Here is a 17,512-nt window from a genome sequence, read left to right on the forward strand (position 1 = left end):
CGTACTTGAAGTAAATATACATTTGTTTAGGAATAAGACAGGGCCCCAAGTTACCGCAAAGTGATTTCTACACAGTGAACCTGGTGGCAGTGACCCCTGAGGGTTTGGGGCCTGGAGGTTTATTCCGCCTAAATATGAGAGAGCCGTGGATAAAAACATGAAAATAAAAAGATGTGCCAGCTCTGTTCGAATACCAACATTAGTGGGTTCGGCATTATTAATACACACATACAGGGAACCTGCGGTCAGGCAGCAAATAATAATGAAGCTTCCAATAGTAGTCTGTTGTGTGCACTGGACTATATGGGAGCTGGGGTTAATTCTGCCTCTAATGGTTTATGAATTTTATCATTCATATATTACTAACGTTTTATAAATGTAATAACGCTACAAAACTTCTGATATTTTGTTTTTATGCTGTTACATATGAAGCCTGTAGATTCAGTGTTGGCAAGAATATAGATGGTATGTATGTTTGTGTGACAGAGACTCAAGTAAAGTTATTGAAAGCAATTGTGTGTATTAGTGTGTGTAAACTGATGTGATTTTGAGAAGTAACCACAGCTGAGGGCAACTCTGTGTAAGCTCAACATCTTACATGCGACTGCATATCTTTGAAACGGTAAAAGTCAAACCGTTATTTGCCTATCTGCCTACGCTGTTAGGACTTGTAGCCTTCTGTTTGAACAGTATTATACAAGTGGTTAAAGGGTCAAAGCAAAAGCATGTGTCGAGCACGCCACATGCCAGCAGTTACATAAGACTACCTGCGCACATGCTGGCAGCTACAGTAGCAGAAGTCCCAGGCTGGCTCACAGCTGCACCCAGTATGAACTCTCCCATCAGGACACCAACTGCACCTCCACCCACACCTGACCTCATCTTATCTCTGCCTCACCCTCTGCTTTTTCAAACAGCTGTCATCTATCCATCAACCTGTCTGCAACAATCCATCCTTCCAGTAAACTCTCTATATGGAAGACATTACCTTTTGCCTACTTCGCCCTAGCCCTACCCCCCTCTCTTTTCTAAGTCGAGGCTCTATGGGTGGTAAATCCCCACACCAACAACACGGTGCCAGTCTCCATAATTAGCCTGGAGTGATACGGTTAGGGGGAAGAAATTGATACATGAAAGGAGGACACACTGGAGTGGGGATTTAAAAGGTGAAAGTATTAAAAGACACAAACAAAAGTTGTGGCTTAAAAAAGCAAAAGTCCTGCGATTGCGAAAGTCAAATTGGGAAAGTGTAGGGTCATTTCTGTGACAAGGCACCGCTGTCAGTATGTCAGTATACCAAGAACTAGCTGCAATTCCCAGAGGTCAGTGAGCACATGGCACGAGGCGAGGGGTGGGAACTGGGTGGAGCTTACAGCACGGAGGGGAGGGCTTGGGTGAGTCTATAATTAACCAACACCCTCCGGTCTGGCAAATAGATGCTCCGTCCGGACCCATCGCTCAGTCACCTCCCACCTACCCTCATCACCACCTTCCCTCTGTAATCCTCCACAGCTTTCCTTGGCCCTGGTAGGTGTGCAACATGGGAGCATTCCTAACTGCAGAGTCATGGGTATAGTCCCAACAGTGTGTCTGCCAGGTTCATTTCTATATTTAAAACATGGACCTCTGCCTGTTTGTCAGCTAGTTGCATAACATAGTCCAGCCTTGTAGTCTCCAGGGGACCTCCAATGGTCGACGGAGACAGACAGAGAGAGAGCACGATGTACTGTATGTACAAATATATTTATTAAAGCCAGGAGGAAGACATATATGTTGGTGAAGCTGACAGGAAGACAGGGCTCTGCAATAAGGATTGCCCGTTTGCCCTGGGCAAGTAAAATGCCACGGCGGGCTAGTTTTTCCAGAGCTGATGATGGAAGTAGCTAAGGGCTGAGCCATGTTGATTCAATCTCATCTATGTTGAGTTTCACATGTGCAGTACTGGTCGGGCACTCGCGAGAAAATGGCGGCGGTTGAAGACAAAGTTTATGAGCTGAAGCGCAAGCGAGAATTTAAATTATCCTGAAAACAGGAGTTTAGTTGGGTGGCGTTAGAGCAGGGGTCTTCAACGTTTTTCGGGCCAAGGACCCCCAAACTGGTGTAGCGGGGTGCAGGGACCCCCTACTGTATATATTGTACACAAGAGGCTTGAGGAGGTCTGTGCAACGGAGAGGGGGGGGTGTGTGGCGGAAATTTATTTTAGTTCACCCCTCTCCTTTCCTCCACTCTGTCTGTAGGTGTGTGTCGCCGCCCTTCGTGAAGTACAGCGGAGGAGGGAGGGAATGTGAATGGCAAAGCAAAACAAAACAATTGTAAAAAAGAAAAGAAAAGAAAAGCTTTAATTATTTATATTTTATTTTTTGTATTGCATTATCTACAAACAATTTTGCGACCCCCCTGCAGCACCTCCGCGGACCCCCTGGGGGTCGCAGACCCCCTGTTGAAGACCTATGCGTTAGAGGATTAACTTTAGTCGTTGAATGCTGAACCCTGGAAGAGAGTTCAAAAGGCAAGATAAAATAGATAGGATTTTAGATAGATAGATTTTCCTAGGAAAAAAAAAACTGATTATGGCTGAACAGCGATGGCATAAATGCAAAGGTTAACTACTTCATTCATGAAACTGTTGATCATGGGAGAAAGTTAAATTATTGTACTACTCATACTGAAGCAAAGCTCTCAATAATTTAAACATTCAGTAAAAGCCGAGCAAACCATAATGTGCTCTTAGGTAATAAAGAGAGTACTAAAAAATACATATTCTATTTTTCAAAACTAAAACTACAGTGTGGCATATAACACAATTAATTATGCAGCCCAGAGACAAACCTCAGACACACTCAGCCAACTGACCTTGTCTCCACTGGAGTAGAAGAAGTAGCGCAGCCGGACTATGTTGCAGTGGTCCAACTTCCTCATGATCTGCAGCTCACGGTTCTGAAGAACACAAGAACATGAAAGACACATTAACATTTACGTTTCCCATTATATCCATGTTTCATGCTCATGGTTCAAGAAGTGAGTGTGTTGTACTTTTGGAGACCATGGAAGCTTTTTATTGGACCCACAGCACAATTAGGACTTACTAGAGGTTAGAACTGTTACATGTCACTAGCATGGTTCATCAGTAGTGGCTGCATTATGGCTATACAGAATAGTGCTTTAATTATGTAATATCACCGTATCATGACACATGTGCCACTAAACAGCTAGCGAAACAATCATCTCGTTGTCAGCCATGTCACTGTCACAAGCTCAATGTGCCAGTTTGTGAGGAATCCAGATTTGAGAAAATTGGATGTGGTAGCAGTAAAAGAATGCTGATAAGTAGGAAGAAATGGTCATCCATTCCTACACGACAGGATTAATCCCAAAAAAAAGCCCATGAAAAGCAAAAAGAGTAACACAGACCTAGAGGAGAAATACTTCTGAGAAATGTGGAAAAATAAATGTGTTAAAAGTAAGAATTGCCTTGGGGACTGTGGTGTCACAGGGACAAGATGTAAGCATTGAACCCCGGTCGAGCGCTCCATATCTTCATATACAGTGCAGTGTGTCCATGCAGAAAATGGTTGTGCATATGGACTTAAACATTATAAAAAAGGTTTAACAGCTTCATTATAGTTGAAGCTCTTCATTTCTCCTTCCCTCCCCCCTCCTCTTTATCACAGTGCTTTTGAACTAAGTGCTTGTGCAACATTTGGAAAGTGTAGTCTCCTCTGCAGAAAGTGAATGGAGAATTGTCAAAATCCAGCGGGAAACGGGGACAAAAGTTAACATCAGTCTGTGACATAATAGTCTGGCTTTTGTTTTTGAAGTCATGAGCAGCTTGAACAGTAGAATGGCGGCTTCTGTACTATTGATTATTGTACAATAACAGCATGGAGCAAGCGCATGCACACTAATACTCTGAATATGAGATGTATTACAGCAAGGATGTCAGGATGTGGGATTTACATAAAATGATCACCTGTTTGTCCCTCATATTTAATATGCAAGCTAACATTTTTAGGTTTTTCATGTGTGGTATTATGGATTATTAGTTTTTAATAAACATCAAAGTATTTACATGTGGAAACTCAATGGAGTGCAGAATATAAGTAATGTATATAACCAGAATGTAATAGGCTTACAGCCTTATTGAGCTACTTCTGTTGTATATTTGAGCTGACAGAGTGATTAACCAGTAGTCTAGCTTGTTGACCAATTCCCTAGTTGACAGAGAAAACTAATTCACTAATTCTTCTACACCAACAACTCAACCTGGGACATTGTGGGGGTTTCTGGGGGGAAAAGGGTTGATGAGGCTCTTACGGGGTGTGTGATTAACTGGCTGACTAAAAGGGCAGAGAATTACCCGATACACTATCTGACCCAATTTTTGTGTAAACACAGTCTTCAAGTTTGGTGTAGAAGAATAGCACACAGGTCAGCCGTGCACTGGTTAACATGAGTTCAACACGGGACCTCTGTGTAAAGACTCATGAGCTGCGGTGACTGAAAGCACATCAGTGAATGAGAAGTGACTGACCAACAAACCCAGCGACAAGATCATTTGTAAAATGTATTACATTTATTAATTTTTGTTCTGTCTTCTGCTTGTACAGCAATGAATACTTCAATACCCCAAAATTCCAGTCTATTGTATCAGATACTGTAGGAATTGTGATGCAGATGATAATTGGATATCAGCTGCTCATCAGGAACCCAGTTTTTAGCTTTGGATCAAAGGAGGAAAACAGTTTAAGTACTTAACTTATATGAAGAGTTATGTGGTGCACTTATTTTAATTATTGATTAATCTGAAGTTTACTTTATTGATTAATTCATTTAGAGCTGACAATGTTGATTGTCAAATGTTTTGATAATCGATTCATTGTTCAAGCAGAAAATGCCATTTCCCTAGTTCCAGCCCCTAAATTATGACCATTTGCTTTTCTTTGTCTTATGTGATAGTAAAATGAATATATTAAGTTTTTGGATTGTTGATAAAATAAAATAAAAGACATTTGAAGATGCCACCTTGGGTTTAGTAAATAGATCAGATTAGATCGTGAAATTCATTGATAGTTGGAGCCCTTAAATAATGGAATATTATAAAAATAAACAAAGGCCATCACAAGTTACCAAAGTCCAAAGTGACTTTAAATGGTCAAAATGTTGCTTAAAAATTATTAAAAATCAATAAGTGATGATAAATAATAATACCATAACTATAATCAATGAATTGGCTAAATATTACCGCTGTACAGCTTTGAGACTTACCGACATTGACAAGCCGCCTGGTGAATATGGTTGACAAAAAGATCATTAAAAACTGTGCTAGCTGACTGATTGGGTAACTAATGAGATCCCCCGTTATGTGGGTCAGGGCCATGCTGGCTGGCAAAGGGAGATATGCTCCTGTCCTTCCACACTTTGCTGCTACTTTATGAGTATTTAATCCCCTCTCATTAATTTTTTAAACAGAGCAGAGTGACTCGTCTGTCCACTAAGCAAGACCTCATCATCTCAGCAGCAGCAGCATCTTGCAGCTCAATGGCCTGTTACGGACAAGAATACCAGCCTAATTCAGACACAAATGGTTCCCACAGGCCTTCCCATGCTTTTTTACCCTCTACACAACTACTACCAACACACACACACACACACACACACACACACTAAAGTGACATCATTGCGTGTGGGTCACAGACAAGCCATCGAATGCATCGTGCACCGCAGGCAACGCCCTCGTCTTCTTGCAGTGGCTTAGTGGGAGTGTTTAAGGGTGTGCCTGTGTGTGTGTGTGTGTGTTTGTGTGTGTGATATGTGTGAGAAAGATGGTACCATATGGAGGAGGAGCAGACAGTCTGTTCAGTAAAGCCCTGCCCAGCTCCAGTTATACTGCAGTCATTCCTGCTGACCTGTCATCCTCCAGTTTGTCAGCAGCCCAGCCAGCAGAGACAGAGAGAGACAGATGGAGAGAAAAAGAGAGAGCAAGAGAATACCTCAATTGCATGCTGCTAGAAGTGCTACACCTTCATGGTGCTAATGTATAGGCCTACTGTCAGACAAAACCACATCCAGTTTAAAAAAAAAAAAAAAGGATTAGGAGCATAGAGGAATCGCATACTACCCACACAAAGACACACACCATTTTACTGTGCTGCTTTGGTAACAGCTTAGGGATGACACTGAATGTAGACAGTGGATCAAACCTAAAGGATAAGGCTATTCTGTTTCTTAATGTCAAAAATAAATAAATAAAACAACAATGTATAAAGCCCTGATCACACAAGAAAAACACATGTGATTCCGGAGGCTTGGTAATGCAGTGACTGCACGGAGACACTTTGTGAACTAATGTATCTGGCAAGCTAATGGCTAGCACGCTAGCCTGCCGGGAACGTGCCAGCACCGGTCAGTCATAATGAGCTTCTTTCTATTTTATCTGTACTGGCTGTTTACTCACCTCTGGCTTTTACTTCTCAAATGTGTCCATTATTTCATTCAGTAAAGAGTTATTGCAGACAGGACCAATCTCTACGTGCTAGCTAGGTTTCTAAATGTCTGCTAGGATGTTTGTTAGCTCAGTCGCTAACAGGACAATAAGTTCACACAACGTACCATCAGCACCTATGTCGCAACTGTCTGTAAATCATGTCTCTTTGGTTGAGCAGTTAATACTCTCGTCTGTGACACAGAAGGTTAAAGGAAATATAAACTAGTTTATAAGTCAGTCTCGTGTAACCAGGCATTTAGTCTGTCTTTTAACCCTTTGACTTCCATACCCTGTCTGTGGTCAGTCTATTGAGCCCGTTTCTTCTTACTGATGACATAAATCTTTATAAATCAAAAATACATCATTTAATTTTTAGTGTAGTTTTTAGTTTAAGTTACTTAAACAAATGTAAGTAGCACATATATCGGGAACTATGTTCAGCTGCAGATGAAGAGACTTTTGGATCTCCAGTGAGTATTTACAGTAGCAGGACGGTGTATGTGGGATCGTGTCATCTTCATTGTAATGAAACAACATGTCATCCAGAGAAACAATGTGACTCACTGAGGTGTTTTAACAGAGTGCAGCAGGAATAAGTCCTAAAACCCTCGTCTCAAAGTCAATGGGTTTTATGAATAGGTTTTTGGTTAGATGCCTGAAACAAGGTCTGTGGTTGACACAAGCTTAAGAGATTTTAACTGTTTGTTCAATGACATAAAATACATCTGTAAATAACCCACTTGTGAATTTTGAAGCTTTTACTTAAATGGCTGTTGCTAACAAGTGGCTAAATGAGACTACAGAAGTTGTTGGGGACATTAAACTGTGGTGGTGACGTTGAAGTCATGCGACCGTGGGGTACCGGTAGTTTGTTTATAGCCATTATATTACCTTTTTTACTTCTTGCGGTGTTCATTTGCGAAAATTATCTTGCTGAACAAAACGTGTAAGTATCATAAACTTTTGTTTGCCACAGAGCTTATTTTCGCCTTAATTCAATAGAAAAATCCCCTTGGCTATTTGTCGAGGGAACCAGGGCGATGCAGCACTTTACAGTTTTGGAGATTAATATGAAACCTCAAGCTTTATCAGGCTTTGACAGCACACATTTTGCATTTCTTGAAAATAAGAAAAAATACGGAAAATCACCAGACCCTTGTTGTGTAAGCACCCATGCTACCAAACACGCTCTCAGTGTGTGTTGGTTCTATTGCAAGCATCCATTTTCCAATAAGATGATATGTGATCCCTCTGATGGGAGTGGAGGAGGACCTATCCCATAATGCACCAGGAGTGCATTGTAAAACCACTAAGATTGTCTCACACATTCATCATCTACATCCCAACACAGAGCCTGTTCACATGATTACCTTGTTTGTCTCTGTGTGTGTGTGTGTGTGTGTGTGTGTGTGTGTGTGTGTGTGTGTGTGTGTGTGTGAAAATAAAGCATTCACACATGGAGGACTAGCGTGGTTCTGCTCACCCAGACACAGAGAAACACCAAAAAAAACAGAAGAGACTTTTGAAGAGGAGGAGAAGAAAATAGAAAACTCATTGGCACGTGCTTGGCAGTCATGTGAGGAGTCTTAGCGCTTATTTGCTTCATTTTTCAAAACAAGCTGTTCACAAGTTAGGACAGGCAGGGTGTGTAGAAGCAGGGAGACAGAGAAGGAGACAGAGCGAAAGGTAGATGATTTGCTAAACTGAAAACCAAAAGAAGAAAACAATGCGTGTGATCACAGCTGACCACTATTTAAAGATGCAACCTGCTGGTGTGTCATGCTAACCACAGGCTAACAGGAAGAGCAGGACATGACTTCATAATGGCAAGCACGCAGAGTCACAAAGACGGTGTGCGTGCGTGTGTGTGCCAAACAAACATTTTGTATTTTGTGACAGATGGTCGACCCCCACACTATTAAGTGACATCATTTATCTCGTCAGGTTTTGAATAGCGAAGGACTAGCAGCACTAGAAAAAAAACTGTGGTGATCCTCCAAAGAAGGTTAAACCTGGAACGCTGAGCTGCTGAAGTATTTAACTGAACCGGTTGGCTCAGCACAAACACGCTACAGGCAAACACATCTGACTCAACTTTGACTATACTTCAGTGACTGTCTCGGGAGATTGAGCGGGAAGGTTGACAGTCCAGGAGGCAACAGGGGACACCGAAGCTTGTCCTGCCTTTACTCTTCTCGTCCTCTCCTGCTAACACACCTTGACTCTCTTGAGAAGAACAAAATAGACATAAAATAATGTGACTAGTGAATCCAGAGACTATCTCAGTCTTACCTCATTGAAATCAAGATTATCCATTGATAGGGACAAGTACATCACATGGACAAATACCACATATCACAGCAATTATAGCCTAGTTAGAAATTCCTGTCCCTACCTGCCTTTATATAACTTACACATAGGTCAACAAGAACATTTGTTCAAAACAACACTGATGAGGGTTATCACACAGCACAATGCAGGCTTGTTTGTCAGTAAATTAAATCTGTGAAAACACAGACTGTACGGTAAATATTAAGCTAGCACCAGCAGCTGGTTAGCGAAAAAGCCTACATCCCAAACTGTCAGGCTTCTCTTTTAGGGCTCTTGTCAATTTCTAATCTCCTGTATTATAAATACAAGATGTTTAAATGAGCAGAAATCCTGTGTAGAACAGAGTCACAGTCACGTGTGCGGGCCCAGCAGGAGTTTTATTGCGCCTGTACATGTACGTTTTTGAATTCTGGAAAAAAAGAAGAAATTATATTTTTGGAAAGCTTAGAATCTCATCTATTTTAATATAGAGATGAAAATCACAACAGCGGTACAATCAGCTCCTCAAACTAGCAAGTACACTCAAAATCAAAATCATAACTTTGAGCCCACTTACCTATAAAGCCTCATAAATATCCTCTTTTCAGCAATATTTTGAAAAAGACGCTCCTAAGGCATTGCCAGATGTTCACACGTTCGTTTCTAGTAATAAAGATATCCACTGTGAACATCGTCACATTGATAAAAGTCCATGAACAGGTGTTGCAATCTGTGAAATCAGCTGATCGATTTTTACATTGTGTGATCATAAACAGTCATAACTTAATATCTCGTGCGCTCAGACACGTCCGGGCTCTCAGCATTAGATTGACACTTCATTTGAGTCAATCGGAGCTTTGATGGGTTTTTTACAACCTTCATGAGCCAATGAGTGTCAACAACCCATAATGAATCTTACTTTTATCATCGTTATTTATAGGTTTTAGTTGAATCTGTTTTTGAGGTGTTGGTTCAACTTTAAGGCCATTCTGGAGGCTACAGTTTGTACTTCCGTTGAATTGTATTATACTGGAGGTTGTTACCAATCATTGTCCACCCCATTTATATAAATGAGGGTTAGCCTTTTCTTAATATAACCTCCATGAAGGTAGGATTTAGTGCAGGACTGTGGTATTAGACTGCACTAGGTTAAGATAGGTGTACTTAATGAATGTTTTGTGTATATGTCTAAAATATAAGGCATAATTTTGACACTGATTTGATAACGTGTTGATCCAGTATTACACAAAAAAAGAAATAAAAAAAAGATCGATTCACTGTGCAGCCACTATCCTCAGCTCTGAAGACTTAATGAGAATGTAAACAGCTGTCCTGCAGGCTTGGCAGTCACAGGTCTTTTATCTGCAAGCAAGCAGCAGGAACACTGAGCCCCCCCCCCCCCCCCCTCCCCCTTTCCCCAACCAAGAGTGCAGCAAAGGGAGCACGGACAATGTCGCCCCAGCCAAGGATCAACAAGCCATCAGTCAAATCTATTCAAAGCACAGAAGGAGGATTCCAGCAAATGGAAATATGACATTTCCACAGTGGAAACTGAACTAAACTTGACAGATGATTTAGTGTTAATGGGTTCAAGATTGTTTGTGGGAGATAAGAACTTCCCACTACCACACACACACACATACTTCCTGCAAGAAAATACACACATTAGAGCAAGAAAGTGTCAACGACAAACTGCCAAGAAGTTTTGCCTGTCTCTTTGTTCTCAGCTGCACTGATCTTACTGTTCTTGTGAAAGATCACTCCATTCATGTCTCTTTCACAGTTACTCAGTCATTCATAAATGCAACCAATCTGTACTTTGGTTCCATTGTTTAAAATAATAATAATAATAATAATAATAATAATAATAATAATAATAATAATAATAATAATAATAAGAGGACAAGGAGAAAAGGATTTGATGGCATGCGCACTCTTCTCCGCCCTTTTTGTGTCTCGCTTTTAGTTGACAAATGGGAGAGGTGAGTAAACTGAATTACACATTGTGTGTGCGTGCATGTTTTTACCTTAAACCTCTTGTCTTGCAGGACCTTCTTGATGGCCACCATCTCTCCAGAGTCACAGAGTTTAGCCTGGTAGACCACGCCAAACGAGCCGTTGCCGATGACCTTAGTGTCCGTGTAGCTCACCTCCTGTGGCCGGTCGGGTCCTTGGCCTGGGGTGGCCACGACTGTTGTTACCTTGCTGCCATCTTTATCCCCTAAAGAGAGAGACCGAGAAAGAAGAAATGCAGGTGCTCAAAACAAAGTAGTGATATGCACAAATACATCAAGGAGTTGTGTTCACAGGTATCGGACAGAGAGTAAACGGACATTAGAGTCATGATGGATCAGGTAATGTGAAGCATTACGAATGTCTTAATATTGAAAAATGCCCATAACAATTTTTCAATTATTAGTACCAAACCAACAGTTCAATTACATTAACGGCTGCAACTAACAAATATTTGTACCTATTCTATCTATTAATCTGGCGATTATTTTCTAGATTAATCAATTAATCGTTTGGTCTATTAAATGTCAGAAAATAGTGAAAAATATCCATCTCAGTTTCTCAAAGTCCAAGGTGATGTCTTTAAACGTCTTGCTTTGTCAGTCCAAAACTCAAAGATATTAACTTTAATATGATATAAAACGGAGAAAAGAAGATATCATTACTTTAACGATTATCAAGGCAGTTGGTGACTATTTTCCTGTCGATCTACTAATCATTGTGAGCACCATTAACCAGCCAAATTCTGGTAAAAAATATGCAAGCGGCTAGTGGATTTGCATCAATCACCAGCCCAAAATACAATGGTAATTGTGGCAGTGGGGTGTGGTTAGGGCGCCGGCTTCTGGGGGAGAGATGGGAGTGTCTCAGCTGCTGATCAGACAGCTGGACAGAATCAGGTAATCAGTCGCAAAATATAAGCGTGCTGACGACCTGGTTCTGTTCTCGTGCAGTAGGCTGGGTCCAAGGAGAGATGTGGAGGCACGCACAGCTGGAGCGGACTCAGAGGCAGCGAGAGAGAGAGACTGCACGTGCAAACGCTGTCAATGAATTATGTGGTGTTTTTGCCTGAAAAGGCTACCGGAAAACAGCATTAAAGCGTTTTTTGTTCACCGTACATCCTTCTCCTTCCGTCATTTTATCTGGGTGAGAGCAGGTTTGTCTCACAGTAATCTAATGAGTGGCTGGTCAAATTTTAACATTCACAAGCCATTTGGTTGGTGGACAAAAAAGTTAATTTTGCACTCAGGTTGCAGCTCTATTTACAATAATATATTTATATTTATACAATAATATAAAACTCATCATTTGCTCAACTGTCTCATAGAGCGAGACTGCAGCATAGGCTATTAAGCAAGGGTTTAACAGCCTCCTTGATAGAAAAGCCAATTTGTTATTGACAGGTTGCAGGTTTGTATGCCTGCTGAGAGAAACACAACAACTACAGCCTCCTTCTTTAGCCACACCCAGTTTAACCCCCATTTGTTCCTGGCAGTACTTGTTAGTGGTCAACAGCTGTGGCTGTACTGAGCAGCTCCCAGCTGACTGAGCGTGGATCATGGCTGAGCTCAAGCAGAGCGTCCAAGATACAAAAAATTGTCTTTATAATTGAATATGAAATTGGTTTGCAGTGTTTAGGTCTGCTTTGAGTCGTAGGACATTGAAGATCTAATATCTAGAGCAGTGTTACTCATTGCGCGGCTCGCCAAGCTTTAATTGGTGGCTCGCGTGGCAGTGGGCTAAATACAGGGGTGATCGATATGATTGTGAGTCAATACAGCTATTTCATAAAAACAAGCAGGGCTATTACATACAACCCATTAAAACACGGTGTCTGCTCTATTAGCCTACAAATAATTGATAAAAGATGCAAATATAGACTAGAAACAAGATATTTAAACTTGCTCGGCCGACTGACTCAAGATTTGTCTTTGGAGCATCAAACCACCGCAAATCGAGAGGAAGATGCTGGAGATGTGGTTTGTGGACAGACAACAGCTGCTCCCGTTAAAAAAGAAAGGTACGAGCCGTACAAGACGAGCAAAGGAAAATTCAGGAAAAGTGGACAGAGGAGTTTTTATTATTTGTCCTCCACGAGTCGAACCCTTCGTGCTTAATGTGCAAACTCTCTCTCTCTCTCGCTGTGGTTTCAAGAGAAAGTCATTTGGAGCCGCATTTCCAAACAACGCATCCAAAATTCAACGAAACTTACGCACCTGGAAGAGAAATTAGTAAAAGATAAAGAAAGAAATAGAGCACCTTTCTTCTTCTCTTTCTGGACAACAAAGGCTCGTACACAGGACGACTAATACAGCTGAACTGATTAACTGAGGCATCTTTTGAGAGCGCATGGATTTTGGCTCGGGCAAAAAAACCTTCTCAGACTCATAAATTGTGAAACACTGCTTTTTAGCTTCAGCAGAAATATTGTTTGCAGAGTTTGACATCATCCCAGTATTAAGATAATCCTGCTTTTATTGAATGCATTGGTTGGCTGCATTGCATATTGTATGTTCTGGGTGGGATGACAGATTAATAAGTAGACAGGCTTTTTATGACAGGATGTAGCTTTTCATACTTTGCAGTAAAAGTGGCTCTCCTATTGACTTTGTCCTATCAATGTGGCTCTCGCGTAAAAAAATAGTGAAGACCACTGATCTAGAGGAAACAATCACAAGTAAGCGACTGCTAGCTGCAGACAAGAGAGACACTTGAATCCTGCATTGCCTGTTTAAATGCTATGGGTCATTATTATTTTTATATCAGGAAGCATAGGTGCTTTTATTTAAATCAATGCATCAAATAGAGATAAGCAAACGGCAAGCCTAGCTTTCTGATTATTCCCACTTTTAAGACTCATTACCTTGGACAGACTCCCTCGAACACGGCGTACAGACAGCCCAATGCAATTCCCAGGATTGTATCAGTGAAAAGTCATAAGCTAATAAGACTTTATCTGATGCTAATGCACTATAGATCGGAATCTGCTTTCACATGCCCCTCCTCCCTCTTTTCAGGAGCTGGCTTTGCACTCCTGAGAGAACGATGTGGAGGCTTTTTCCTCTTTAAGTGGGTTCTCTCCTCTCTGCCTCCCCCTCCTCGTCCCCACACAAGTGTCAAGGAGTAAAATTCATATTAGCTGGCAGTTAAAGGACAACCAGACTAGAGTGTGTGACACGGATGTGTGCCTTCTACCTCAATTCTGACAGGCTCTCAAATTAACCGCCAAACTTCTACACAGCCTATGCGATTAAATCCTACCGCAACACCTGCTCTCCCCTCTAAATCTACTTATTAGTCTTATTAGCATATTCCTCTGTCACACAAGCTGCAGCAGAGAAAGGCTGTGTAAGAGCCAAAACACCCACGCAACTAAAGTACTTACAATATATTTGTGAAATGTGTCTCCATTTAGATCTTTGAGTTGTTGAGACAGTCAAACATATTTGTCAACAGCTTGCAGTGGGTACAAAATCATGTTGATGGGCAGATTAGTGCTGCTTAATAACCATGACTATTCCAGATCCTGGTGTTATTTAATGGACACTTTGTGCAGCATGCGGTGGTAGCAGACCACCTCCACATGGATATCACTGGCAGGTCACAGCGTCCTGTCCATATGAGGAGGACGTGACAACCTAATGCTGACTTCTGGCAAACTACCAGTGAGTGTGTGAGTTTTTAAATGAACAAAGTGATTAGGTTAATTAACCTGCATGGCTTGCATTATTTTAACAGCAAAAAGTTGTTCGTTTTGACTGAGAGAGACACACAGAGAGCAGAAGTTTACTGGTCTTATCTATTTTTCATTGGCTTCCTGGGGTTATTTTCCAGCAGGGTTATTGATTTTGACTGAGAGACACACACACACACACACACACACTCTCTCTCTCACACAACCAAAAAAATATTAATATTAAAAGACTGGTTCAACCCAGACATAAAATGTATGCATGTTTGCACGGTTCCTTTTGTCGCAGTGTGACCAGTGAGTGGTCCAATTACTAAACATGTGATTTTGATCAAAGAATAGAAAGAGCGATGAGGGGTCTGAGAAACCAACAGGCCTCCACTCTCTAGAAAGAGAAACTGAAGACGGATTCTGTAACGATAGAAATAGACTTTCCAAGAGAGAGAGAGAGTGTGTGTGTGTGTGTGTGTGTGTGTGTGTGTGTGTGTGTGTGTGTGTGTGTGTGTGTGTGTGTGTGTGTGTGTGTGTGTGTGTGTGTGTGTGTGTGTGTGTGTGTGTGTGTGTGTGTGTGTGTGTGAAAGAGAGACGAGTATGACTGCCTACATATTCCAGCAGGGCCATTTCTATGACGCCTCTGCACTTCCTCAAACCGTGAGAAATGTCTGTGCACACACATCCAGCTCACAGTGAGATCCCCCACTGCTGCAAATAAGAAATGACCAAGCAATCAGATTGCAATTGAATTTGTCCGCGTTTTAAGTGATTGGAAGCCTGTGTGAAGCACGACCTTTCACACACACACACACTAATCTGGTAGAGCCTTAAAAACATGAACTGTCGATCTTCATGCAGCTTTCCCTCCATTTTATACTGGTAGAGGTTTTTCACAGCCAATAAAGAACTGCTTCTTTTTTTGTCTCAAGCTAGAAGCACCTTTTCATTCAAATTAATTATCCCCAAGTGAAGCGTCGTAAAATGAGAAGTATAAAATACCTTGCACCATGTGCTTGCAGCATTGACATATTTACTTTGTCAATTAGCCTATGCAGCGCATGATTTCACGTACATATGCTGCATCACTCACAAAGTGACAGCTGCTGACACTTTTAGACAGGTGTCAATAGTCAATTCAGGTCACAAAATGTTAACAATAATGGGGCCAGAAAAACATTGTTTAGCAGTTGTAGGACACATGTGGAGCTGAGTATCATTTAAAGTTACCAGTTTTGACACTGACACCAAAACGTGTACGCAAAATGTTTCTTCTTCAAAAGCTGTTTCGATACCAAAAAGGAAAACATTTATGAAATGAATTCGTCCAAATAGAGAAAGCCTAAAAAAAAATCCAAAATGATGCATTACATCAAGCAATATGATAAGTATAAGTAAAGGAGACCAATCATTCACTGCCAACTTAACAGCACAATTAGTGGTAGACACAATGTTGATAGTCTAAAGTGGGTGCATTTTCCTGAAACAAAAATGTGTGTGACAGACTACCCACAGAAGATCTTTTCTACACATGTGCAAACTTGAATTTTAAATGCAGCACTTTCTTTTCTCAGGTTCACATGGGTGATAGACAATCACAGGCTTTGAAATCCCATAATTTAACAAGCTGAAGGTTTTATTCAGCCTTATTTTGAGCACATAAATCTTTGGTTAGTAAAAGTAGACCCTGACATTCTGGGATAGTGTGCCCACTCTTCAAGATATATGCAACATTATTAGGAAAGCTTGATTTGGTGTTTAATAAAACTACTGTATATGAAAAAACAGCCTTGAGATTGACACCCCATACGACAGAATCTCTTAATACTGAGACAGTTTGCAGCAAATCAAAGTCAGATACTCTGCAATCTGAACAAGAGAACAGTTTGACTTTACTGCAAGATGAGAGATCATTTCCCCACCATTCATGTCGAATGAATCACATCGAGTGAATGTCACAGAATATGGCACCTGCCAAACTGTCCATGTTCATTCCTCTTTGAAATTTGGCAAACGCATACAATTTTATATCGAGAATGTATTAACCGTTTGGCTATCACACACACCGTGACTTTAAACACGAAGGCTGATTACTATCAATCGTTTCACACTGTCAAAAGCACTTATTTACTTGGGTTAAGACTGTGTTAGTATGCAAGACATACTAATAGCTCTTAGACTATAAAATGCACAGAATATAACGGACGGGCAACGTAACATTTGTGAGGAATGCGTGAAAGCACACATTGTGTTAATGTGTGCAGGTAGTCCTGCAAAGTGTTCCACTACTGTTGCAAGGCTGATGAGATAATTCCCTACATTACTGGAACATCCAGACACGGTTTGTGTCACCGCTCACAGAGACCCTTGGCTCAGCAATGCATAGATCAAGACATCAAGGTTTCAGTGGATTTTTAACCAGACACGATGGGAGTGCATAGATATCACAGTGGTATACAGCCTGCAGAGAGAGCCAGTCCTGCCACCAAACCGACAACACTAACGAACTGCCCAGAGATTGATCCTCTCTTCATGTCTCCATCCAAAACTCAGCTGGCTTTTAAATCCTGTGATTGATTGTGATGGTTCTCCTTATCTGCAAGTGCTTTCTTTTCCATTTGGATCAAAAAAGTATAATTAGTTAATTTTGTTCCCATCATCACTTGGAAAATGTGAGAGAGGGACAGAGAGGAAAGGGGAGAAAAGAGGGAGCGAGAGAGAGAGAGAGAGAGAGAGAGAGAGAGAGAGAGAGAGAGAGAGCACTGCAGCTTTGAAATGCTAAACAGGCCGCTCATTGTTCTTGGCCAGCTGCCTCCCCCAAAAAACAAAACCAGAGTGCTCATGTGGGTGTGTGAACGTATGCATGCATTTGTGTGTGTGCGTTTTTTTGTCTGCCTGTGTAGGAGGGGTAAGAGCGTTCTCTCCAGGATCATACACACCGACTACAGCTGCTCTAGATAAGCAGTTATTCACACACACACACACACACACACACACACACACACACACGTTATATAAATTTA

General features: G+C 41.2%; 1 protein-coding gene across 2 annotated transcripts in view; it reads right to left on the bottom strand.

Annotated features, from left to right (window-relative positions):
- gsk3ba (glycogen synthase kinase 3 beta, genome duplicate a) overlaps nt 1–17,512 on the bottom strand; it is a 32,987-nt gene that overhangs the window by 12,294 nt on the left and 3,181 nt on the right. For both annotated transcript variants that reach the window (XM_029458536.1, XM_029458537.1), the window contains exons 2-3: nt 10,822–11,015; nt 2,854–2,937 (exon numbers count right to left, since the gene is read on the bottom strand). In XM_029458536.1, coding sequence (XP_029314396.1) covers nt 2,854–2,937; nt 10,822–11,015 — 278 coding nt within the window. The remainder of the gene's footprint in view (nt 1–2,853; nt 2,938–10,821; nt 11,016–17,512) is intronic.

Source organism: Cottoperca gobio, chromosome 21 (assembly GCF_900634415.1).
Source record: "Cottoperca gobio chromosome 21, fCotGob3.1, whole genome shotgun sequence".
NCBI lineage: Eukaryota > Metazoa > Chordata > Actinopteri > Perciformes > Bovichtidae > Cottoperca > Cottoperca gobio.